Here is a 26,842-nt window from a genome sequence, read left to right on the forward strand (position 1 = left end):
GGGACAATAATTTATTAGCAGTTTAAACTCCTTATTAAATCACATAATATAAATACAGATAATCATTGACTATAATTGTCAGTTTGAAACCTAGTTAGTTAAATAAAATAGGATAAAGGTGGCACGGTAGTTGCTGTGTTGCAGGAGCTGGTTGACACCTGTGTGATCTAATGCAGCCACGTCGCTGGTACAAGTTTGTAAATGCAAATGTCAGCTCTGAGTTATTGAGTTGCAATCTGAATATGAGATGCTGTGAGGCTTTGGGGAATGGGGAGGTTACTTCCACACTTGGTTCCACTAAACAATCATGCACCTGAGGCTAAGTTCTTAAATTTTGGTCCATGATCAGGAACAATAGGATGCGACTTGTGAGTGAAGCAGACATGGAAATCCAGAAGATAGCAATGGAGGAGTCCCAGCCTTCCTGTTGTAAACTGGTTTGATGATCTTGCAGTTTGTGTGGATAAGAACAGGGACTGCGGTGAGAATTGGTTAAATTAACCATGGCTGTAGAGGACTGATCAAGTGGGGAAAGACATTAGTTGCTCCAGATGGTAGCATACTGAACTGTACTTAATGTGTAATATGATTGGATTAATTAATGACTTTGTCAGAAAGGATCCTCTCTGTAAGAATGATCATCACAGGATAGAATCTAACATTCAGTTTGAGAGTTAGAAATATGGATTTCAAACTAATGTCTTAAACTTAAATGAGGAGAAGTTGAGGGTAGGAAGAGAGAATTCATTAAATTGATTTGGGAGAAGAATTTAAATAGTAAAATGGTAGAGAAGTAATGGCAAAGTCTCAGCCAGAGGGATTCTCCATCTGTGGGTAACGACGAGCATTAAGGATAGTATCAAATTGAAAAATAACACACATACTATGCTGCTAGATTATTAGTGGACCAGAAGATTAGGAAGATTTTAGAAACTGGCTAGGGATGACTGAAAATAAATGAAGAGGGAGAGATTGAGGTATCTGATAAAATTAGTAAGAAATATATAAACAGATTAGTAAAACATCTCCAAGTATATCACAAGGAAAAGAAAGAACCACTGCAGTGAGTCTTGGTTCCTGAGAGAGCATAGACCATAAGATGTAGGAGTAGAATTAACGAATTCACCCCATTGAAGCTGCTTCTCCATTCAATCATGGCTGATCTGTTTTCAATCTCATTCTCCTGTTTTCTCCCTATAGCCCTTGATCTCCTTACTAATCAAGAAACTATATCTCTCTGTCTTAAATAATTCAATGAATTGACCTTCATAGCCCTTGGCAGCAACAAGTTTCACAAAGTCACCACCTTCTAGCTGAAGAAATTCCTCCTCATCTCTATTCTAAAGGGTTGTCCTTTTACTGTGATTTAACCCTGGCTGTGCCCTGGGTCCTAGCCTGTCCTGATGGAAACATCTTCTCCACATCCACTCTGTCTAGGCTTCTTGGTATCCGGTAAGTTTCAATTAGATTCTCCCTTATTCTTCTAAACTCTTTTTTTTCCATTAATTAACCAGTGCAGATTTCAGACTGTTTCAGATTAGAGACCTATGACCAGTGGAGGGCCTAAGGATTGATGCTGGGTCCACTACTTCATTTATATAAATGATTTGGATGTGAGTGTAAGAGGTATAGTTAGTAAGTTTGCTAATAACACCAAAATTGGAGATGTATTGGACAGCAAAGAAGGTTACCTTGGATTTCAATGAGATCTTGATCAGATGGGCCAATGGGCTGCGAAGTGGCAGATGGAGTTTAATTCAGATAAATGTGAGGTGCTGTATTTTGGGAAAGCAAATCTTAGTAGGACTTAGACATTTAATGGTAAGGTCCTAGGGAGTGTTGCTGAACAAAGAGACATTGGAGTGCAGGTTCATAGCTCCTTGAAAGTGGAGTTGCAGGTAGATAGAATAGTGAAGAAGGCATTTGGTATGCTTTCCTTTTTTGGTCAGAGCGTCGAGGACAGGAGCTTGGGGGTCATGTTGCTGCTGTACAGGACATTGGTTAGGCCACTGTTGGAATATTGTGTGCAGTTCTGGTCTCCTTCCTTTTGAAAGATGTTGTGAAACTTGAAAGGGTTCAGAAAAGATGTGCAAGGATGTTGCCAGGGTTGGAGAATATGAGTTATAGGGAGAGGTTGAATAGGCTATGGCTGTTTTCCCTGGTGCGCCGAAGGCTGAGGGGTGACCTTATAGAGGTTTATAAAATCATGAAGGGCATGGATAGGATAAATAGACAAAGTCTTTTCCCTGGGATGGGGGAGTCCAGAATTAGAGGGCATAGGTTTAGGGTGAGAGGGGAAAGATGTAAAAGAGACCTAAGGGACAACTTTTTTTATGCAGAGGGTGGTACATGTATGGAATGAGCTACCAGGGGAAGCGGTGCAGGCCGGTACAATTTCAACATTTTAGAGGCATTTGGATGAGTACATGAATAGGAAGGGTTTGTAGGGATATGGGCCAGGTGCTGGCAGGTGGGACTAGATTGGGTTGGGCTATCTGATCGGCATGGATGAGTTGGACTGAAGGGTCTGTTTCTGTACTGTACATCTCTATGACTCTACAGTCTTTTTGGATATAATGCAATAGTTCCATTCACATGTGTTATAAGAAAATCGCACAATAGCAGTACCAGAATCACATTATAGCCAGTACAGGTAAGGAAAGTTCTCATTGTACAAATAATGATCTAAACTTTTCAATTGCATGATAGTCAATTCGCATTGAAGAAATGTGCGTTAAAGCACTGTTCTCTATCCTTTATGGTGGGTAACTCTGTATGAAGCATCACCTGGTGTGGATCAGAATTCCCACTCTGGCGTGACATTCTCTGGTGCATTTGCTGGTGAGGAAGTCTATGGGATTGGTAGAATTGCAGTTTGTGTCTTCAAGCAGGTGGTGGTTATCCTAAACCCTTACTTAGCTGGACCTATCAGCTAAAGCTTTGTAATGCATGTTGATTTCAGTGTTGGTGACTGTGAAGCTGAGACATGTGAAGCTATCAGTAACTTCCAGCACCACATTGTCATGACTTTGGATGGGAAATGGCAAAGTTCAAGGCTGTGACATTTGTCTTCCTGATACTAACGGTCAAACTAAATTCTTTACAGGCATGAGAGTTGTTCCTGTGCCATGAAGGTGTTCCTTTAGTATAGAATGTTAGTGCGGCATCATCCATGAAGAATCACTCTCTGAGGACATTGTGTACCTTATCTTGGTTCTCTGGTCTGCTTCCACAGGCAATGTGACTACCTTCAGGGCTAGTAATCTCTGGCTAGCAGGTCTCTGATGTGGGGCAAATTCCCACTTTTTCTCTCTTAATTGGCTACCAAGCATATAATAACAGAAGAGTGACTTCCTTCGGGGGGTTGGCTACTCTAACTTTTAGGGATTTGGTAGGGTATTACAGAGCTCTCAACCCAGAGTTACAGGGTAAACCTAGCACACACTTTGAGTATCTTATACTGGAGGATTGACTTTTAAAATTCTCTGAATAAAATGACTGAAACTGAAAGACACAAGCCATTCGGCCTGTCAAATCCACACTGATTCTCCAAAGAGCATTATTTTGCTGCCTTCACCATTCCCAACTGCCCTCATCAAACTTTAAAGAGGCCATAGACCTTATGCATCACTTTTTATGTTTCTGATTTCATTCACTTCTATCCTGGACAATAAGACTATTAAATATCAAAAAGGATTAGGAAGGGTATTTAGCCAATCTAGTTTTTCCTTCTGGACGTTATGGGCGGCACGGTGGCACAGTGGTTAGCATTGCTGCCTCACAGCGCCTGGGACCCGGGTTCAGTTCCCGACTCAGGCGACTGACTGTGTGGAGTTTGCACGTTCTCCCCGTGTCTGCGTGGGTTTCCTCCGGGTGCTCCGGTTTCCTCCCACAGTCCAAAGATGTGCGGGTCAGGTGAATTGGCCATGCTAAATTGCCCGTAGTGTTAGGTAAGGGGTAAATGTAGGGGTATGGGTGGGTTGCGCTTCGGCGTGTCGGTGTGGACTTGTTGGGCTGAAGGGCCTGTTTCCACACTGTAAGTCTAATCTAAAACTTCCTCTCTCATGCTCTGGACACTTAATTTTGGAATTACCTTCTAGTCTTTAATCCTTGCACGTCACTTCAATCCTCAAGTTAGTTGCCGGCAGTCTTGAAATAGGAATTGGACTATGCCTTCTCAGAATTAAACGAATGGTTCATATAGTCTGACCTGTCTTCTTACAACATCTGATCTATGTACAGACTATTGATGACTCTGTATAACTTGTATGACAGTATCTAAGTCAGTCTGAAGATGCGGAGATGCCAGTCACCATTTATTTAATCTATATTGGTAAAGTCTACATGGTATATCCCAAAGGTAGTCTAGGGTACATGATGCTAACTTGCCTATCCCTTTACAATGCTGCTCCTAATTTTCAAATGTAGTGAATTATAGCTGGGTATAAACAACCACCCATCAAGCAATGTTAAAATCTGCGAAAATTCAGACTTCCACATAACCGCCAAAAGAATGACACATCAAGATTTTATGTTTGAATATCCTTACTATTTTTATTAATAGATATTTTGATTGAAAATTTAACGTTTTAACAAACTAACAAAATAAAAAACACAAAAACAAACACTAATATACAATTAAATATTAAATAAATAATAAACGAAAAGAAAAGATAAAGAAAAAAAAGACAAAACTCAACTAACTACTAATCTAACCTATAACTAACCAGAGCATATAATAAAGTATCTTACATTACTCAAGAGAAAAAAAGGATAACATAGTAATTAAATAGAAGTACATGCTCGGAATGAATTAACATCAAGTCATAATAAAAAGCCATATTCAGGCGGGATTCCTCCCCCAAGGGGCCCCAGACCAGCCAGAACCGCTACCACAAATAAATGAATTGGCCATGCTAAATTGCCCGTAGTGTTAGGTAAGGGGTAAATGTAGGGGTATGGGTGGGTTGCGCTTCGGCGTGTCGGTGTGGACTTGTTGGGCTGAAGGGCCTGTTTCCACACTGTAAGTCTAATCTAAAACTTCCTCTCTCATGCTCTGGACACTTAATTTTGGAATTACCTTCTAGTCTTTAATCCTTGCACGTCACTTCAATCCTCAAGTTACAAAATGGCCGAAATATCTGTATCTATGTAATTCAGGAAGGGCTGCCATATCTTATAGAATAATTCAGTTTTTTGGTGCACCATAATTGTAAGGAAGTCAAGGGGAATACATCCCATGATTAACCTGGGCCAATTTGGAAGTCCTGCAGAGCCCTCAGCCACCCAGTTTACTAAGATATGTTTTCCTTGCATACAAGGAGAGAATGGAAAATAATTTCCTCCTGTGCATATCCAGGGAAGGCAAGCTCAAAAAACCCGGGAGAAGAGATACTGGATCTGCTCTAATTTCCATTCCCAAGATTTCTGTCAAAGCGTTTGCTACTCTGACTCAGTATTTGTGGATCTTGTGACATCTCCATAAGCAGTGTGAGAGAGTGCCCACTTCAATTTTACATTTGGGACACATTGGAGATGCTCCTGCCCTAAATTTTGCCAATCGTTCCAGTGCTATATGAGTCCTATGGAGCATCTTTAACTGAATGGCCTGGGTTCTATTACAGATGGAGATTTTTCTGGCATTTTCCCAGATGTCATCCCACACTTGTGTGGATATTTCCAACCCCAATTCCTGATCCCATGTTCGAAGCAAACGTTCCATGTCTTCCGACACTTTATTATGTAATAAATGATGGAGGGTGCTGACTGAGGGTAAACCCATTGGCCACAACACACTACGTTCTCTATCAGATTTATAAAGGCTATCTAGTAATGTAGTCGTCTTCTGTATGTAATCTCGAATTTGGAATTATCGAAAGAGGTCTCCATTAGGAGTCCAAATTTCTGGTGCAGCTGTTCAAAAGACATCAAGACCCTCTCATCAAACAGATCCCCTAAACAGGAGATACCCCTGGACTTCCAGGATTTAAATGTGGCATCTGTGAGCCCTGGTTCAAAACCCCATACCCCCATTATAGGAGTACAAGGGGAGGTTTTATGTGAATTACCCTAGTTTTGCCGCATTATCTTCCAGGCTTTAATTGTGTTTAATACTATAGAGTTTTTACTATGGTCCATAATGACTTTCATCTTATCTAAAAATAAGAGGTTAATAAGTGGGCACTTTAATTGAGAAGCCTCGATGTCCAGCCAGATTGATTGCAGGTCAGTCAAGACTCAATCGGCTATGTAGCTTAATAGGGAAATCAGTTGATACTTCCTAAAGTCTGGAAAATCCATCCCTCCCCTTGCCTGTGGAAGCTGTAGCTTCTTTAACTTAATGAGGGGCCACCTATGATTCCAGATGAAAGAACCAAGCCAACCATACAATTTGCACATTGCCGGCTTTGGCAGCATCACCGGGAGCATTCTCATATGTATAAGAGACAGGGCAAGACATTCATTTTAATTAGAACTATTCTACCGAGCCAGGAAATTGGAAGATTCCCCCCCCACACACAACCGAACGTTGAAGGTCCTGTCTTATCCTTTCCAGTAATTGCACAAAATTGACCTTGCATAGCTGGCCAAATATTGGGGTGATTAAAAATACCTAAATATAAAAAACCCTCCAGAGACCACCGAAAGGGAAAGTGAGATCCGTCCAATAAGTAGGACATACTAACGAGACCACCCATTGGCGTGGTCTCTGATTTTGAGAAATTAATTTTGTAGCCTGAGTATGTACTAAATAAATTAATAACCTGGATCAGGCGGGGCACGGACATCAAAGGATTACTAAGAAAAAGAAGAACATCATTTGCTTAAAGGGTAATTTTATATATACCTGTGCCAACCCTCGGGGCTGTTATATTAGAGTCAGCCCGTATAGCTTCCACTAATGGCTCAATTATTAGCGTGAATAGCAACAGTGAGAGAGGACATCCCTGACGGCAGCCCCTACCCACACTGAAGCTATCCGAGCCTAAGCCATTGGTGATCATGATTGCTTTGGGGTCATTATACAGTGTTGAGACCCATTTAGCAAATACCTTTCCAATGCATAGAACAGGTGTGACCATTTACCCCTGACAAATGCCTTCTCCGCGTCCAATGGGACTACCAATCCTGGTATTCTTTCTTGATGGCAGACTAGAATCACATTCAAAACCCTTCTAATATTATTAGATGATTTATGGCCCTTCATAAATCCTGTCTAGTCTTCTTTTATGATATATGGCAATACCCTCTCCAGCCTCAATGCTAATTTTTTAGAGTTAATTTTAAAGTCTACATTTAGCAAGGATATTGGTCTGTATGATGCACAATCTTCTGGGTCCTTTCTTTTTTTGAGAATGAGGGAGATATTCGCCTCTTTCAACGAAGGCGGAAGGCAGCTCTGACTATGAGTAGCTGTACATGTCCATAAGTGGACCAGCTAATACTCCTGTAGACTCTTTGTAGAATTCAACCCGAAATCCATCTGGGCCAGGTGCCTTACCGCTCTGAAGCTGCCGATTGTGTCAAGTATTTCCTGGGTTGTTCGGGGAGCATTCAGGACCGACACCTGTTCCGGGCTTAAGTCTGGAATGGCCAGGCTTTTAAAAAAGGACTGCATCTTCCTGGCTCTATCTTCACAATCGTGCGATTTATACAAATCAAAGTAAAAATTTCGGAAGGTTGTGTTGATCCTTTTACGATCGTGAGTCAGAGTACCAGCACTTTCCCTAATGGACGTGATAGCTTGAGGGGCCTTTTTCTCCCTTGCGAGAAATGCTAGGTATCTACCAGGCTTATCGCCAAATTCATATAAACTTTGCTTTGCAAATAATATTTCCCTCTTTGCTATTTGGGTAAGCACGGTATTCAGGGCTGTCCTAAGGGCCGTAATTCTTTGTAATTTAGCAAAAGAGGGCCTATCAACATACGCTGTCTCAGCTGCCTTCAAGCGAGCCTCGAGTCGATGCTGTTGTTCTCCCATTAGTTTTTTCTGGGTTGCTGAGGATGAAATAATCAGACCCCGTGCGTAAGCCTTAATGGTCTCCCACATCATTGACGGGTTACTAGCCGTACCTGAATTAATTTCCAAAAAATTTTTGAATTCTTGAGAGAAATATCTTACAAATTTACTATCCTTCATTAAGAAAGAATCCATACGCCAATGTCAGGGGGCCGTCTCATTGTTCCTAGTCTTGATTTCCATAAACACTGCAGCGTAATCAGAAATGACTATATGACCTATTTTGCAGGATAGTATGGAATTCAAAAAGGTTGAGGGGGCAAAAAACATATCAATTCTAGTGTGACATTTATGTGGATTAGAATAAAAAGAGAAATCTCTGCCTTGCGGGTGGAGGCACCTCCACACATCTACTAATCCTAACTCTTTATTCAAATCCGCCAATTGCCTGCATCTGGGGGATACACCCGCAGTACTCTTGGGTATCCTGTCTATCTCCAGGTCCATAATGCAATTAAAGTCTCCCCCTATAATTGTATGACGAGCCCCAAGAGCCATCAGTTTGGAGAAAGCTTCCATTATAAATTTAAAAGGATGTGCCGGGGGATAATACAGATTCGAAATCCCATATTCCTCTCCATTTATAAGGGCTTTAATCAGTAAGTACCGTCCAGATTAATCTTTTATCTAACTTAGGATTTGAAAAGGAGATTCTTCCGAAATAAGAATGACTACTCCCCTACTTTTTTGAACTGAAAGATGAAAAGAAGGCCTGATCAAATCCACCCTGTTGTAATTTCAAGTGTTCTTTATCCAGTAAATGTGTCTCTTGGAAGACAGCTATATCAACCCTTTTTTTGAGGTTTGATAGTATTTTCTTCCTTTCGATTGGCGAATTACTCCCCTTGACATTCCAGGTGCACCATTTAATCGAATAACTAACCATAATCGCCCAGGCAAGTCCGAGACCCCCCGGGAGGAGAAACCCCATCCAAAACACCCTGAGCATAGACCATAGAAAATTCACAAAAATAGAGATTCTTTAATACACTCGCACCAATCTAGTAAAAAACTATTTCTAAATAAAACAAAACATAAAACATATTTAAAAGGAGATTTTCCCCCTTGCTTCCAGGGGGCATTACTTCCTTTCCGAAAACCCATCATATCCTCTCCCAACCAGTGCCCCACTCTCAACCCAGGCACCCCATAATAAAATAGAAAAATTCAAGTGTACTATAAAGCTAAAGTTAACAGTGAGTACCCTAACCCCCCACCCACACCAACACCTAGATACATTTAGCAATGTTAATACCACTAAAACCTATATAGTTACCGTAAAACTATAAAGTTACAGTCTCAGCAGGTAATAATTAATTATAATAACACAAAATAAAAGGGGGGAACAACCCCACTCTAAAAGAAAGAGATAAGGTAGGACAAGGCAGATGCCCCCCCCGCCCCCCCAATCTGAATCAACTAGACCGCCTGGCCTACATAAGAAAATCACATAGTGGAGAACAAATAAGCCCCCCTCCATACCACCCCGGAGATGATATTTGCAGCCTCGAAGGTAGTGATCTTTAGCTCCGCCCCTCCAACTCGATGTTCGATTTTTTTTTCAATGTCTCGGTCGTGCTTTTGCAGCACGACCGAGGGCGATTCCCACCTGCTTCTGGACTCTCTATGAAGACGTCGATCTTCTCTTCCAGCTTGGTAATTACAGCAACAAGGCTCTCCACTGTAGGTAAGTCCCCTGGGGTGGCTGCAGGCGCCTCTGCTGCAGCTGGGGAGGGTGGGGGTGGGGTACCCGCCTGCTGTGAGCTGCGGGCATTCTTTCCCTTAGTCATTTTAACAAAGCACCAAACTACTCAAGTTTGATGCAAAATGACTAACTGTATTGAATAAAAGTTATTTTGAATGATTTGTCAGGTGTGATGGAGGCGGGCAGCCCACTTTGCCTGAGTCTTTGGCAGAGCACTACAGACTCAGACTTGCTGGGTCGCTGCCATCTTGGATCTGAATATCCTTACTATAAGAATGTTATTGACTGAACACTCCTTTTTCAGGCAACTTATACTTTAAAACACAAAACAAACTTCCCCTATTTTAACTTTTAGCTTGAATGACCACGTACTTCACAGATGTACTCTATGTTGTCCCTTTTAGATGAACTTAAATGATATTTCTGAATTTCCAAGGATTTTCCTCTGATATTTTGTTTTCTCAGCAATTCATCTCAATTGTCTTTCACAGGAAGCTGTTACATCAGTATAGTAACATGGATGAGTTTTGGTTAAATAATAGGCAGAGAATTGGAATAAGGGGGAAAGTTTCAGCATGGCAACCTGTAACTAATAGATTGCCACAGGGATCAATGCAGGGGTCCCAATTGTTCATAATATATGTATCAATGACTTGGGTATGAGAAGTAATATCACTGAATTCGCAGATGTAAAGTAGTTGGGAAGACAATTGGTGAGGATGACATAAAGATCTTGCTGAGGGACAAAGACAGGTGAGGTGAGTTGTCAAAACATGGCCAATTTAATATAATGTGGAAAACAGGTTATGGACCTCATGGCAGAAAAATAAAGCTGAATATTATTTAAATGGAGAAAGACTGTAGAAAGCTGCAGCACAGAGGGATTTTGGGGGCCATCATGCATAAATCACAAAATGCTAGCATCCAGATTTAGTTTGGAGGAAGGTTTACCTTTATTTTATAGGGAATAGAACAGAAAAATAGGGAAACCTTGCTTGAATGAAAGGTACTAGTTAGACCATACTTGGAACCAACCTTTTAACAATTGACTCTGTCTACACTTCCCGTTGATACGAAAAGGCAGCCAACATCATTAAAGACACCTCTCACCCTCATTATAGTCTCTTCCTGCCTCTTCTTTCAGGTAGAAAATACGAAAGCTTAAACATGTACCAGCAGTTTCAAGAACAGCTTCTTCCCAGCTGTTAGACTTCTCAAATTTCAAATCTTTTTTTAGTACTTTCTTTGCAGCTGTAACTTTATATTCTTCTCTCTGTTCAATCACCTTATGATCTGATTGTATTGCACGTAAAACAAAATTTTTCACTGTACTTAGTTACATGTGACAATAACAAATCAAATCAAATCAAATCAAGGAGTACTGTGAATAGTTTTGATCCCTTAATTGAAGAAATGATAAAGTGGTATTGGAAGCAGTCCAGAGGATATTCATTAGGTTGATTACTGCTACTGAGACATTCTGTGGTGAGAGATTGAGTAGGTTGGGTCTGTACTCACTGGAGTTTAAAAGAATGAAAGGTGACCACAGTAATGTATACAAGATTCTGAGAAGACTTGACAGGTCTAGATGCTGAGAGGTTGGTTTGCTTTTTGGGAGAATCTAGAACCATACCGCGTAATCTGAGAGAAACAGGTTGCCAATTTAAGACAGAAATAGTAAGGAATCTCTTCTGTTGAGTGTAATGAATCTGTAGAAATCTTTACTACAGAGGGTTATTGACTTTTGGTTATTGAATATATTCAAGGATGAGAGAAAGTGATTTTTTTGTGTGTATGTATTTTTAATCAGTAAAGGAATACAATATTATGGAGAAAAATTTATAAAAGTGGAGTTGAGGATTATCAGGTCAACGATGATCTCATTGAATGGAGAAGCAGACTCAAATGTTCTGAATTGCATTTTTTTGCTCCTGTGTCTTTTGTTTGAAGAAAGCAAATCTTTACATCTTCACAAATTCTGTCTGGTCAGTCCCACATTTCTGCATGTTGAAATATAGATACTTTTATTTTGTTTTTGTTTTCCCTGTAATGTGGGAAACTAACTTTAAGTTTTTAGGAATATCCAGCTATGGAGGGGAGAATCTAATGAGGAGAGGTTAAGAAGATTGGGGCCTATACACATTGGAATTTAGAAGAATGAGAGGTAACCTTAATGAAACAAACAAGATTCTTAACGGACTTGACAGGACAGATGCGGAGAGGTTGATTCTCCTTGTAGGAAAGTCGAGGACTATAGGGTTATTCCTGAATGAGTGGTTGCATGTTTAAGACCAGGTGAGGAATTTCTTTCTCAGATGGTAGTGAATCAGTAGAATTCTTTACAGGGTTCTGTTGAGGCTGAGTTATTCAAGGATGAGAGATTTTTAATTTGTAAGGGAATCCAGGGTTATGGGGAAAAGGCAAAGAAGTGGGGTTACGGATTATCAGATCACCCATAATCTTGTTCAATGGCAGAGCACACTCGATGGGCTGAATGGCCTACTTCTGTTTATACATCTTTTGGTCTCAGTCTATTTCTCTGATGATGTGGATCTCTCAAGCCATATATCCTGGTAAAATGTTGATTAGCTACATCTGAATTCCCAACTGTACAAAACTCTGGTAGGGCCACACTTGGAGTATTGCATACAATTCTGGTCACTGCATTATTGGAAGGATGTGGAATCATTGGAAAGGGTGCAGAGGAGGTTTGCCACAATGTTGCCTGGTATGGAGGGAAGGCTTTATGAGGAAAGGCTGAGGGGCTTAAGGCTGTTTTCGTTAGAGAGAAGAAGGTTGAGAGGTGACTTAATGGAGATATGCAGGATGATTAGAGGATTAGATAGGGTGGACAGTGAGACCTTTATCCTTGGATAGTGATGGCTAGTGTGAGGGGACATAGCTTTAAATTGAGGGGTAATTGATATAGGGCTGATGTCAGAGGTAGGTTCTTTACTCAGATTAGTCAGGGTGTGAAATGCCCTGCCTGCAACAGTAGTAGACTCGCCAACTTTAAGGGCATTTAAATGATCATTAGATAAATGTATGAATGTTAATGGAATAGTGTAGGTTAGATGGGCTTCAGACCGATTTCACAGGTTGGCGCAACATTGACAGCCGAAGGGCCTGTACTGTACTGTATTGTTCAATGTTGTAACTCTCACCTTGGAAGCAAATGTTTAAAATACAATGACTTACAACCCAACATAATACTTTAAAGTTTTGCTGAGATGCTGTTTCACTGCAACAATGGGAGTGAGGAGCTGAACAAAGTTCATTTTTATTTATATCTTTTAAAAATAAATCTTGGTGTGGGAGGCAAGTTAATACTGTTGGTCAAGTAAGGAGAAATAGAACAAATCCCAAATCAGCTCTAATGAAAAGCAAGACTGAGTGACTGTGTATTTATTAAAGATAACTGGGGTTAAGCATGCCTTATTTTAGCATGTTCTATGATTTGCTTTACCCTCCTTAAGTTGTTTCTTTTAGTCAATAAATGATACAGTATCGTCTTGCAGTTACTGTGCCCTCTGGTGGCAATGCTCTTGGCTTTGAATGCTCTTTATAGTCTTAGAATTTTATGCCAGTTATTATCTCTACTTTGTAATTTACATAGATACTTCATTTATAATATACACACTAAATTGTCTCCCATTAAGATTGGAACAATTTAATGTGTTTGTTAAGCACTCGAAATCAGCAGCCTTCCTTCCCAAGGCACACTTTTGGTATTGTGAGAATCAGTGTCACTGTATTCAATATTTTCTGAAGCCTATTTTATTTCCTTGTAATTAGGTTTTACCACTTTCCTCAAATTCTTACCATTACTGTAGCTAGGCAACTAAAAACTGGTATATAATTGTTGGGTTGTTTGACATATGCCATCATGCTTCTGTTGTTAAGGGTGTTGATCATATTGTGAGACTAAAAAGGCCTGTTGGGGGAAAAAAACTCAAGTACAGGCTTCATACTGTCAAACTGAAAAAGAGAAAATACAACTTCCTTTACTGTATTCTGCGCTGTACTGTTCTTTGTTGTAGGTCAATGCAGTTGTTTATACATTAGCTGTCAAATTGGAGAAAATAATTTCACCTATGCTGAAAATTCAATAAGTGATTCCAAAGATATTATTTCATAGAATCTTTACAGTGTGGAAATAGACCTTTCAGCCCATCAAATCCACATTGACCCTCCGAACAACATTCCACTCAAACCTACCACCACACTTTACTGCAGTTTGAACGAGAGAAGGCAAAATCGGATATAATGGTGTTACAGTTAAATAAAGTTAATTATGAGGGCATGAGAGAGGAACTGACAAAAATAGACTGGAAGCAGAGCCTAGCGGGGAAGACAGTAGAGCAAAAATGGCAGGAGTTTGTGGGTATAATTGAGGATACTGTACAGAGGTTCATCCCCAAGAAAAGAAAGATTATCCGGGGAGGGATTAGACAGCCATGGCTGACAAAGGAAGTCAGGAAATGTATTAAGAAAAAGAGAGATCCTATAAAGTGGCCAAGAGCACTGGGAAATCAGAAGATTGGGAAGGCTACAAAAACAAACAGAGGATAACAAAGAGAGTAATAAGGAAGGAGAGGATCAAATATGAAGGTAGGCTAGCCAGTAATATTAGAAATGATAGTAAAAGTTTCTTTCAATACATGAGAAACAAACGACAGGCAAAAGTAGACGTTGGGCCACTTCAAACTGATGCTGGAAGTCTAGTGATGGGAGATAAGGAAATAGCTGGAGAACTTAACAAGTACTTTGCGTCAATTTTCACAGTGGAAGACATGAGTAATATTCCAACAATTAAAGGGAGTCAGGGGGCTGAGTTGAGTACGGTTGCGGTTACAAAAGAGAAAGTGCTAGAAAAGCTAAAAGGTCTTAAAATTGATAAATCTCCTGGCCCGATGGGATACGTCCTAGAGTTCTAAGAGAGGTGGCTGAGGAAATAGCGGAGGCATTGGTTGAGATCTTTCAAGGGTCACTGGAGTCAGGGAAAGTCCCGGATGATTGGAAGATCACTGTTGTAACCCCCTTGTTCAAGAAAGGATCAAGACAAAAGATGGAAAATTATAGGCCAATTAGCCTAACCTCGGTTGTTAGTAAAATTCTAGAATCCATCATTAAGGATGAGGTTTCTAAATTCTTGGAAGAGCAGAGTTTGATTAGAACAAGTCAACATGGATTTAGTAAGGGAAGGTCATGCCTGACAAACCTGTTGGAATTCTTTGAAGAGGTGACAAGTAGGTTAGACCAGGGAAACCCAGTGGATGTGGTCTATCTAGACTTCCAAAAGGCCTTTGATAAGGTGCCACACGGGAGGCTGCTGAGCAAGGTGAGGGTCCATGCTGTGCGAGGTGAGCTACTGGTATGGATTGAGGATTGGCTGTCCAAGCTTATCTCTCCACGCTTCAGTCACTCTGCCTTTATTCCTGATGAAGGGCTTTTGCCCGAAACATCGATTTCACTGCTCGTTGGATGCTGCCTGAACTGCTGTGCTCTTCCAGCACCACTGATCCAGAATCTGGTTTCCATCATCTGCAGTCATTGTTTTTACCTTGACAGAAGGCAGAGTTGGGATAAAAGTTTCTTTTTCGGAATGGCAGCCGGTGACAAGCGGTGTCCCGCAGGGTTCAGTGTTGGGGCCACAGCTGTTCACATTATATATTAATGATCTAGATGAAGAGACTGGGGGCATTCTAGCGAAGCTTGCTGATGATACAAAGTTAGGTGGACAGGCAGGTAGTTCTGAGGACGTGGGGAGGCTGCAGAAGGATCTAGACGGTTTGGGAGAGTGGTCCAGGAAATGGCTGATGGAATTCAATGTGAGCAAATGCGAGGTATTGCACTTTGGCAAAAAGAATAAAAGCATAGACTACTTTCTAAACGGTGAGAAAATTCGGAAAGCCAAAGTACAAAGGGATCTGGGAGTGCTCGTCGAGGATTCTCTAAAGGTAAACATGCAGGTTGAATCCGTGATTAAAAAAGCGAATGCAATGTTGTCACTTATCTCAAGAAGGTTGGAATATAAAAGCACCGTTGTGCTACTGAGACTTTATAAAGCTCTGGTTAGGCCCCATTTGGAGTACTTTGTCCAGTTTTGGTCCCCACACCTCAGGAAGGACATACTGGCACTGGAATGTGTCTAGCGGAGATTCACACGGATGATCCCTGAAATGGTTGGTCTAACATACGAGGAACGGCTGAGGATCCTGGGATTGTATTCATTGGATTTTAGAAGATTAAGGGGAGACTTAATAGAAACTTATAAGATAATACATGGCTTGGAAAGGGTGGACGCTAGGAAATTTTTTCCGTTAGGCGAGGAGACTAGGACCTGTGGACACAGCCTTAAAATTAGAGAGGGTCAATTCAGAACAGAAATGTGGAGACATTTCTTCAACCAGAGAGTGATGGGCCTGTGGAATTCATTGCTGCAGAGTGCAGTGGAGGCCGGGATGCAAAATGTCTTCAAGGCAGAGATTGATGGATTCTTGATGTCTCGAGGATTTAAGGGCTACGGGGAGAATGCGGGTAAGTGGAGTTGAAATGCCCATCAGCCATGATTGAATGGCGGAGTGGACTCGATGCGCCGAATGGCCTTACTTCTAATCCTATGTCTTATGGTCTTACGGTCTTATCATTATAACCCTGCATTTCCCATGGCTAATGCACCTAGCCTGCCTATCCAGGAATACTATGGGCAATTCAGCATAGCCAATACACCTAAACTGCACATCTTTGGACTGTCGGTGGAAACTCACACAGACATAGGGAGAATGTGCAAGCTCTGCACACAGTCGCCTGAGAATGGAATTGAACTTGGGTCAATTCTGCTGTGAGGCAGCAGTGCTAACTGCTGAGCAATAAATGAAGTATTTGAACTACTGACTTCACTCACCAGCTTTTGTAAATAGAGGGAAAGACGACAAAGCTGAAGTCTGTTTGAATGAAAACTGACCCTCTTATTGAAAAGGTGCAAATATTTCCTCTTTATCATTCTCAAAATGCAGTAAATCATTCTGATTAAAGCAAAATAAAGGACTCAAGATAAGCTTTGCAACCATTTCCCTGGGAACAAATTGAATTCAGAAAGAAAGATTTTGCCCATTGCAGCTAAACACCATTTATTTACTGATCAGTACTATCATTTATTTTTGGATCTTGTGCATTTTGAGAATCACAGCTGTGTGACATACTGCTGGATTTATTTTAAATCACTTCCATGGAGTTTAGTTTCAGGCGCACACAGAGGAGCCAATGCTTTCCACTATCCTGCGGTTAGCTCTAATCAGGCTGACAAAGACAATATCCTCTGACTGCTGGTAATGCATATCAATAAATAACTTCCCACAGTTTAACAGTCTCTGCATTGGCTCCAACCCCACAAATCAGAAACTTATGGATTTTTTTTTAAGAGGCACTTGTTATGTCAAAGTGGAACATTATTACATTTTCAAGGTCTTATTCTTAGTAATCTTCAAACTTAGAGTTAGGCTTTAGACCTGGAAGTTCCCTTGGGTACACTATGTAAATAGTCTGAGTACATTTTGTTAATGACTAACTATATGTTGGGAGTATTAAAAGAGAACCAAATTGCAAGCTATTTATACATTCATGACTTTGCATTTGTGCTTTATTGAAGTTCCTGAATGTAGAACATACAAAAACAACTTGATACAACAAATCCAATTATTGAGCTGTTTTAACTGAATTACCATGCAGGGCAAAAGTTAGGATTAGATTCATGAAATTAAATCAAAATATATAATAGACTAATACAAAATATTGAACCTGCCACTTTTTAAATTGAATTTGTATTTGTTCTTTCTTGAGTTAATTAAAACAATTCTATTATTCCACACAGTCTAAATTTTTGTTGCTGGCATTAAATTTCTGTATCTGTTTGTTTTCCTGTATGCAACTGGGAGAGAAGGCCTTCCAGACTTCCTAGTGAACCATGGAACCAAAACTCCCAAAACAGTCAGAATTTTTCTTGGTTGCAGTTGACCATTGTGCTACCCTCTGCACGCAAAGGATTCCATTCCACTTTTTGATTGAAAAATAAGGAATTCTTCCCATGTTCTCAACAGTGTACAACCTGCAATTAAGGCTGCTGAGAAAGATTAATTGATTCTTCTTCTCATTGTGAAATCTTGCTGTGTATAAATTGGGGCCAAGCTTCCTTGCAAAGCCATGACAATGATGGAGTCATACAACACAAAAACAGTCCCTTTGGTCTAACTTGTTCATGCTGACAAAGTTTCCCAAATTAAACTTGTCTCACATGCCTGCATTTGGCTGATATCCCTCAAACCTTTCCTATTAATGTACCTGTTCAAATGTCTTTTAAATGTTGTAACTGTATCTGCATCTACTATAACTCTGGCAGTTTATTCCACATATGAACCACCCTCTGTGTGAAAGTGTTGCCCTTCAGGCCCTTCAAAACCTTTCCCCTCTCACCTTAAAAATACGCTGCCTAGTTTTGAACTCCCCTACCTTAGGGAACAGACCTTTACTATTCACCTTGTGTATGCTCCTCATGATTTTATAAACCTCTATAAGGTCACCATCCAGGGGAGAAAAAAGTTCCTTTTGGGAGTCCGGATATCAGGAAACTGGCAAGCCAAATACAGTTTATCTTTTTGGTTCCAAATGGTATAACTAAATTAAATTTGATCCAAGTATATTTTAAGAAATAGTTACATTAATATCATGTTATGGACATTTGGAACGTTACGCTTTTAACTCGTACTTGTGGGTATATGATGGCTCTTTCAGGTGAAATTCACACAATCATGTGTACCTGGATTGGTTTCCACATTGATTTCTTTAATTTGATTTATTATTGTCACCCGTACCTAGCTATAGTGAAAGGTTTTGTGTATGTACGGGCAGATCAGACCATACAAAATACATTAGGGTAACAGAACAGAGAGAAGAATGCAATGTCCTCATTGTAGGGAAGGTAAACATGCTGTGATGCATCCAGATAGAATGCTTTCTACGGTGCATCTGTAAAAATTGTTAAGAGTCCTTGTGACTTTCCTTAGCCTCCTGAGGAAGTACATAGAACATAGAAAAATACAGCATAGTACAGGCCCTTTGGCCCTCGGATGTTGCGCCGACCCAAGCCCACCTAACCTACACTAGCCCACTATCCTCCATATGCCTATCCAATGCCCGTTTAAATGCCCATAAAGAGGGAGAGTCCACCACTCCTACTGGCAGGGCATTCCATGAACTCACGACTCGCTGAGTAAAGAATCTACCCCTAAAATCTGTCCTATGCATACCTCCCCTTAATTTAAAGCTATCCCCCCTTGTAATAGCTGACTCCATACAAGTAGAGACTTGTTGTGCTTTCCTGACCATTGTGTCAATGTGGGTAAACCAGGACAGATTGTTGGTGATCAATACTCCCAGGAACTTGCCATTCTCGACCATCTTCACTTCAGTCCCGTTAATGCTAATAGGGGTGTACCCTCCATTCCACTTCCTGAACTTGATGACCAGCTCCTTCATTTTGCTGATGTTGATAGAGAGCCTAGTGCCTTTATAGCATGCTGCTAAGCATGCAATCTCTTTTTTTTTCTGCACTCTGTCTTGACATTGTTTGAGATCTGCCCTACAATGGTGGTGTCATCAGCAAACTTCTAAGTGAAAATTGGGGTGGAATTTGACTGCACAGTTGTAAGTGTATATGGAGTGCAGTAGAGGACTGAATGCGCAACTTGGCAGGGCATCAGTGTTGAGGATAACAGTGGAGGAGGGTTGTCACCTATTCTTAGATTGTGGTCTAATGCTCAGGAAGTTGAGAATCCAGTTACAGAGGGCGAAGCCGACACCTAGGTTTTGCAGTTTACAGCTGGGTTTGTTTGGAGTTATGGTGTTGAAGGCAGAACTGTAGTCAATATTTATGAGCCTGACTTAGGTCTCATTGTTATCCACATTTTCCAGGGATGATGCCAGGGTTGCACCGGTAGACAAATTGCAAAGGATCAAGGCAATCTGGGAGGCTGGAGTTGTTGTTTTTAGCCATGATTAACCCCTTGAAGCACTTGTTAATTATGGAGGCCAGAGTCACTAGGCTGTAGTTATTGAGGCATGCTGCATGACTTTTCTTTGGCACTGTGATGATGCCGATAGGGACTTCAGATTGTACAAAGGAGAGGTTAAAGATGTCTGCGAATTCTCCTACCAGTTGGACCACACAGGATCTGAGTGCACAGCCGGGGACTCCATCGGCCAGTGGCTTTCCATGAGTTCACTCTCAAGAAGACTGATCTAATGTCTGTGGCAATGACTGTGGGTATAGGTACACCTGAGACTAGGATAGGTGATATTGTTTCTGTTCAAAATGAGCATTGAAGTTGTTGGGTAGGGATGTACTGTTGCCCATGTTTCTGCTCGACATTTCTTTGTAGCAGTTATGCCCTGTGTGCCGTGCCATAAACGATGCGTCTCCATGTGGTTAGTCTAGATTTGAAAAATGTGGTGCTGGAAAAACACAGCAGGCCAGGCAGCATCCGAGGAGCAGGAGAATCGACGTTTCGGGCATAAGCTCTTCTTTTTTGCCCGAAATGTCAATTCTCCTGCTCCTCAGATGCTGCCTGGCCTGCTGTGTTTTTCCAGCACCACTTTTTTCAACTCTGGTACTCCAGTATCTGCAGTCCTCACTTTTTCCTAATTAATTCCTTAGTTTGGTATTGCCTCTTGGCGTTTGTAATGGCCATGAGAAGGCCATAACTGGCTTTCCATGTGGAACGACATTGTTCAGTTCTGATATAAGTTTAATTGGTTTATTGCCAAACCACAGGAGATTAAGTATATTCAATGCACAAACACTTTTAAAAAGTAAATACTTCACCTTGAGTTATATTGTTCAGATACTTAATGGTTGAATGATTTTACAATCACACACCAAAAATAGGGTTCAGAGTGTCCAGGCTACACAAAGTTTAAGAAAAATTAACGTAAATAAAGATTCTGGGACGACTTGATGTACTGTGGGTACTAGAGTGTGTATCAGATTAGGAAGGTGTGACCTGTATTTTTGTATAAGTATTCAAATTAAATAATTTTAATCGGTGTGTACATCCAAACTTCATAATAGTAATCATGGTATTTATGTAGAATTTATAGCAGATTGAAATTGCTTTCAATGTGAACTGTAGTTTGAGATTCTCACTTGAACAATTGGTACTCTGTAGTTTTGAATCTTTAAGGGATTTTTGCATTGGTTTCGCTCCTGAGATAAATCTTAAAAGCAACCAAGAAACTGACTTTTTCTTCCCCCCTATCTTCATGATTCCTTGGTGCTGGCACTATTATGAAAATATAAATGCACTTGATTGTTGTATAGTTCCCAAACATTTTTGCACATCTTTTTCTAATTTAACAGTAATATTTAAATCGTATTATTTAGAGTGATTACAGACCATGAATCTAGAATGTCAGATTGTCACTCTGAGAAGTTTCATGTAGTGCATTTCAAATAATACCCCATTTAAATTTCTAATTTTATTTCTTGATAAAATTGTTCAGTAAGATAGCTTTCTCATAAAGCAAAACAAATCAATGAGTATTAACTCTTTCTGCCCGGTTAGCAGATGGCATATTTTAAAAACACAGCAAAAGTAATAAATCAAATCTTGGCAAAAAGAGGGATCAATAGACTTGCACTCTGCAGGATACAAAAGTGTATATTTGTGCCTGATATAGGAATAGCTGGATTTCTTGCACGTTTTCCTATCTGTTTTTCACGATGAAATTTTAATAGTCGTTAAACATACCACTGGTACCCTTTATCATTATACCATTGTTTTGATGAAAAATTTATTTTAAAAATAGGGTTTACCGATCAAGCCAAGACAAGATACTTTCTTCATCGAAGATAGATTGAGGAAGAAAGATTGGCATGACCACCAAGCAATTCGAGCTGATGCAGCCAAATCAGGTCTGAATTTTTAAATAGAGGTTCTCTTACTGTTGTTCAAAGAAAGCATGGTTATGTTTAAGTGATTTGCTTTAATAGATCTACTTGTAAAGTTAACCCTTTTTAAATAATTTTAGTAATAAATGTGTATTTAAGCCAAGTTACCTTTTTTACTTGTTAATCTCTCATGACATTGCCCACAGCCATTATAAGAGCTGATTATGAATTGACAGAAAAAGGGGAAATTTGGAAATAGTAGGTGGGTTGGATAAAAGAAAATGACTCAATTTGTGATTAAAGAACAGACCAAAATGAAAAGAGTTAAGGTGAAATAAAGTGGTAGAACGAAAGTTGACTGGAATTAATGAAGAGTTTGAGAGCTAAAGGTATGGGCTATGAATTTTATTTTGAAAAATAAAACAAATGACAGCTTGATGCATTAGCCAGGAGTCATGATAATTGGCCTGAAATTTCACATGAGGGTGTGCAAATGTGAGTTGGGCCTTCTTGCAGCCTCCAGACTGACTGTGAATCCAGTTTACAGCAAAGGGCAGCTTCAAGTGCAGTTTGCAACTTGAGATTGTGTTCGGGTCAGAAGAGATTGAGGTGGAAGTGTGTTTGTTCCTCCCATCCTCTACGAAATTCTAGGGCATTAAATGGTGATGAATTTTAGAACCTTTATGTTCCAGGGAAGGTTGTTTGGCCCTTCATATCTACACCAGCTGTCTGAGCATTTTAACTTGGTGTCAATCTCCTGCGCTTTCCCTGGAATCTGACATGTTATTTATGTTCAAATAACAATACAATGCCCTCTTTGATGCCTCAATTGAACCTCTGTCCACTACACTTCCCAGCAATGCATTAGGTTTTTCTCACCTTGCATTTGCTTCTTTTGCAAAACACTTTAAACCATGACTTCTGATTCTCAATCTGTTCACTAATGGGAGTAGTTGTTTCCTATCCATTTGTCATGGTTTTGTAAAGTTCTATCGAGTTTTCTCCTAGCCTTCGCCTTCCCAAGGAAAGCAGTCCCAACTTCTTCAGTCTTCCTTCATAATTGAATGTCTCGCCCATGGAACCATGCTCGTAAACCCCTTTTGCACCTTCTCTCCAGTACATTCACTTTTTCTGATAGTGTGGTGCCCAGAATACTGTGGCTAAAATCTAACCAATGTCTTTCATAATTTTGTCATAACTTGTACTGTATGTCACTATTATGAAGCCTAGAGTTCTGTATGCTTTATGTTTAGCTCTCTCTACTTATCTGCCAAATTAAATGTACATGTACACCTAAGTCTCTCTGGTCCTCCACACCCTTTCGAATAGTACCCTTTGTTTTATATACTCTCTCCATTCAAAAATCTCCCAACAGATGGCCCTGTGAAGATGCTGGTGATCTGTGACTTTTGCACTCTTGGTACTGTTGAATTTTGTGTTGTTTGTGATGCATACTCTTAGTGAATCTATTAGTTGCTGATGTCCAAGACACTCCCACAAGGGTAACAACCTCTGCACATCTGCCTGTCATGCCCTCTAGAATCTTGAATGATTCAATAGGGTTACCAATCATTCATTTAAACTCCAATGAGTACTAGCCCTAGTACAATACTGTATCAACATAGGACTGTGTCCAATGCCAGTGTATTTTTCCTTACAGCAAAGCAATGAATGAAACTGCTCACAGCAGTGTAGAACACACACAAATGCATTTTCTCTACTCAAATCCCATATTCTTCCCAAAATCAACCCTAACGTCATCAGGAATGCTCAAAGCCTTTCCTACACATGAAAGTTACGGGAGGACTGGGCAGCAGAGAAAATGTCCTTTTCCATTCAAAAGGAGTAGAATTTAGACTTCCCAGCTGGCACACCACACGTAAAATCCAGCCAGTAGTCTTCAAGTCATGTCCCCGAACACCCCACCTCCACCCTCTGCTAACTTGTCTGAAATTCTACAGGACGCAGAGGAGGGCTTATGCAGCCTGCCCGTTTTGGGGTCTTGGTGCCTATTGAGGCCCTTTAAAGGTCCAACCAATGGTTTCATCCTGCTCCCACATCTGTCTGTTGCACATAGCTGGGGTGGCGCACACTATATAGAAAACCCAATATATTTAGCTGTGTGCACTGCTTGTCAAAAAAGGGTCTTGGAGGAGCCTTATACGTGCATCTCCTGGTTCATTGAAGGCACTCACTGGGAGGTCTAATGCTTTTGACCTGCCTCTGGCCTCTTGAACCTGCTACACCGCTACTGTGACCCTATTGATTTGGCAATGTGATCTATTTTCTTTAATGTCATAAGCTTTATTTAACTTTGTCCAATGATTGCTTGGTACATGCTTGAAGCGATAATGAAAGATTGCAAGAAAACCATGAGGATGGAATGGTGATTTAGTTGTAAATTTGGTATATTCCAATATTAACTTTTGAGAGTGAATAAATATTTCAATATTGACCTGCCTTATCCTATTAGGAATTGGAGAGCAAGGGAAACCTGTCCCATTGACTGATGAAGATCAAAGCAGCCAAGCATATCGGGAAAATGGTTTCAATATCTACGTGAGTGATAAAATCTCTCTGAATCGGAGCCTACCTGACATTCGGCATCCAAAGTGAGTGAAGCTGCTTCTTTCCATTTTGCAATTGATTAAGTTTATTTTTATTTGTTTAAAGCTATTATCAAGCTTGGAATTGACTGTGCCCAACTATATTACAGTTTGCTTGTTTTTTTAAAATAAGATTTTTATAGAGGTCATCTTTGCCTTGCAACTTAAACATGACTGTCCCTACTGCGTATAACATCCATGACATGGGCAATGGCAATACACATGTAGTGTTAACCATTTGCCATTTTCATCAGAGTGGTTTACAAAGATGGCACTTGGTGCTGTTTCAGGCAGATGTTTTACTTTAGGTATAAATGGTGATCCAAGTGCAGATTGCACTAGTTGTAAGGTTGTTCTAGTTTCTGCTCAGACTCATTTGTGCTTTGCTGAATGTAAAATCCGTAGATTTTTGTCATAGTGATTAATTGAGTGTGAGGATCAGATTATGGGTAGCCTGTCTTCCTGCAATGTTTCCTTTAAATCAGCGCAAAATGTTGCAGAGTCTTTATTTGGCCTTAACTGTGGCAATGATTTGGTGAATTCCTTTGTGAAAGCAGTACAGTTTACCAGGAACTCTTAATTGTTGTGCATGTCAACTATTTAGAGCAGTTTGAGAAATAGTTATCTTATAGTTAATAAAATACTGTGGATGTCAAAAATTTGACATAAGAGCAGAAAATGCTGCACGTACACAGCAGGTCATGTATCATCTGCAGCAATTGAAATAGATTTAACATTTCAGGTGGTTGTTCTTTGAATAGAACTGAAAAAAAATGTGTTTGCAGCTCACTTAATTTATTTATCAAACTCCATGCATTCATATATAAATTCTTTTATTTGGGCCATACACTCCAACTTGTCTACCAGCACTTCTGCTTTATTCATCAGTTTATTAATTTTCTGTTCTGGTTTAATCAATACTCTTCTTATAGTCTTGCCATTACCTGCCATACCTTAAGTAGGATTCCTGACTGCTTCTTCACTCTGTCCTGTTGCTTGATTTTTAAACTGTATTGACTTCGCCCGAATCAGTTACCATGGTTATATAATCCACTTAAGCTCTTCAATCACTTTATTATTTTAAACAGTGACCATTAAATCACCATGTCCCAGATCCTTAAGCCATGGATGAATGAATGACTTTCCTTCATTTTGGACTGCTTCACAGAGCACCCTGTTCAGTGAAACTGAAAGCTGTTTTATCACATTCAGTGTTGATCCCACAAATGATTAGGTTTGTTGGCAATGTGAACAACAGTCAAGCAGTGAGGTTGAAGAGATGAAATGGCAAATGAGATAATAGCGCAAGGCAGACAGATGATTCTCTTATTGTCGTTTTACACCTCATTTAGATCTGTCTTTGATTCTTTCTTTGTGCAATTGCCTTGCTCCATCATCTCTCCTGTCTTAACCTGATCCTAACACAGGTGGTCCCTTCAAATCCTTCCCTGTCCATGCACCTACACAAAGCTTAACTGTTTTCAGTTTTGACTCCGTGTCTGTCTTTACAGATGCTGAAACTTGCTGAGTATGTCTACTAATTTCTGTTGTTGTTTGTTATTCTGTATTTGCCCATTAACAAGGCAAACAAGTCCTTGAATAATTTCAACGAACTGTTCACAGTTTGTTAATTCCCTGTTTACTCATTTCAGATAAAATTGGAGCTCTAACAGTTTGGTCATCTTTTGCAATTCCTTAAAGTGTGTTTACCCTGGTGGAGAGAATCTAAGTACAACTGCATTCCAGGCATGCCTATGTCCTTCTAAATTGAGGGAAGACTGCACAAACTTATGTTGTATTCCATTAAATTCAACAGATTGAGGGTGATATAATTGAAATGTTAAAATTTATGAAATGATTTAATAAAAGTAGATGTAGAGAAGCTATTTCCTTCTGGCAAGAGATTCTAGATCAAATTTCCCATTTATTTCTTATTAATTTTCCACATCTCTAGTATACTGACTTCCTAATTTCTAGTTTTGGTTAAGTGGGTAAACACGTGACTAATGTAGGGTGTGATTTCAAACCTTATTCAAGATTTGGTAACATAATACAGTTTGACACTTTAGGTCAGTGCTACATTATCAGCTGCCATCTTTCAGAAGTACAGTAAATTGAAGATATATATGGATGAATGTAAAATCACTATAGCTCTTCGGGAGAACTGTGTGTTCTCCTTCAATGTTTTGTCCAATACCTATCCATTGACCATTACCACCAGTCTTTAGGTTATTATTTCTCTGTTGGTAGATGTTTGTTGTGAATCGGTGGGTGCTTTGTTCTCCTTCATTTATGCTGTTCACTACCTTAGGGCATCACAAAGCAATTTACAGAAAATACTTTTATATGTGTTCATTGTTTGTAATGTACAGGATGATAGCGACAATTCAAAGTTACTGTGAATTTTTTGGAGATGCCGGTGTTGGACTGGGGTGTACAAAGTTAAAAATCACACAACACCAGGTTATAGCCCAACAGGTTTAATTGGAAGCACACTAGCTTTCGGAGCGTCGCTCCTTCATCAGGTGGTAGTGGAGGGCTCAATCCTAACAGAATTTATAGCAAAA

The 26,842-nt window shown here is 40.0% G+C and overlaps 1 protein-coding gene across 2 annotated transcripts in view; it reads left to right on the plus strand.

Annotated features, from left to right (window-relative positions):
- The window catches only part of LOC132823210 (polypeptide N-acetylgalactosaminyltransferase 10-like), a 96,989-nt gene that overhangs the window by 12,990 nt on the left and 57,157 nt on the right, over positions 1–26,842 (plus strand). For both annotated transcript variants that reach the window (XM_060836817.1, XM_060836816.1), the window contains exons 2-3: positions 21,588–21,693; positions 24,143–24,281. In XM_060836817.1, coding sequence (XP_060692800.1) covers positions 21,588–21,693; positions 24,143–24,281 — 245 coding nt within the window. The remainder of the gene's footprint in view (positions 1–21,587; positions 21,694–24,142; positions 24,282–26,842) is intronic.

The sequence above is a fragment of the Hemiscyllium ocellatum genome, chromosome 16 (assembly GCF_020745735.1).
Source record: "Hemiscyllium ocellatum isolate sHemOce1 chromosome 16, sHemOce1.pat.X.cur, whole genome shotgun sequence".
Taxonomy (NCBI): domain Eukaryota; kingdom Metazoa; phylum Chordata; class Chondrichthyes; order Orectolobiformes; family Hemiscylliidae; genus Hemiscyllium; species Hemiscyllium ocellatum.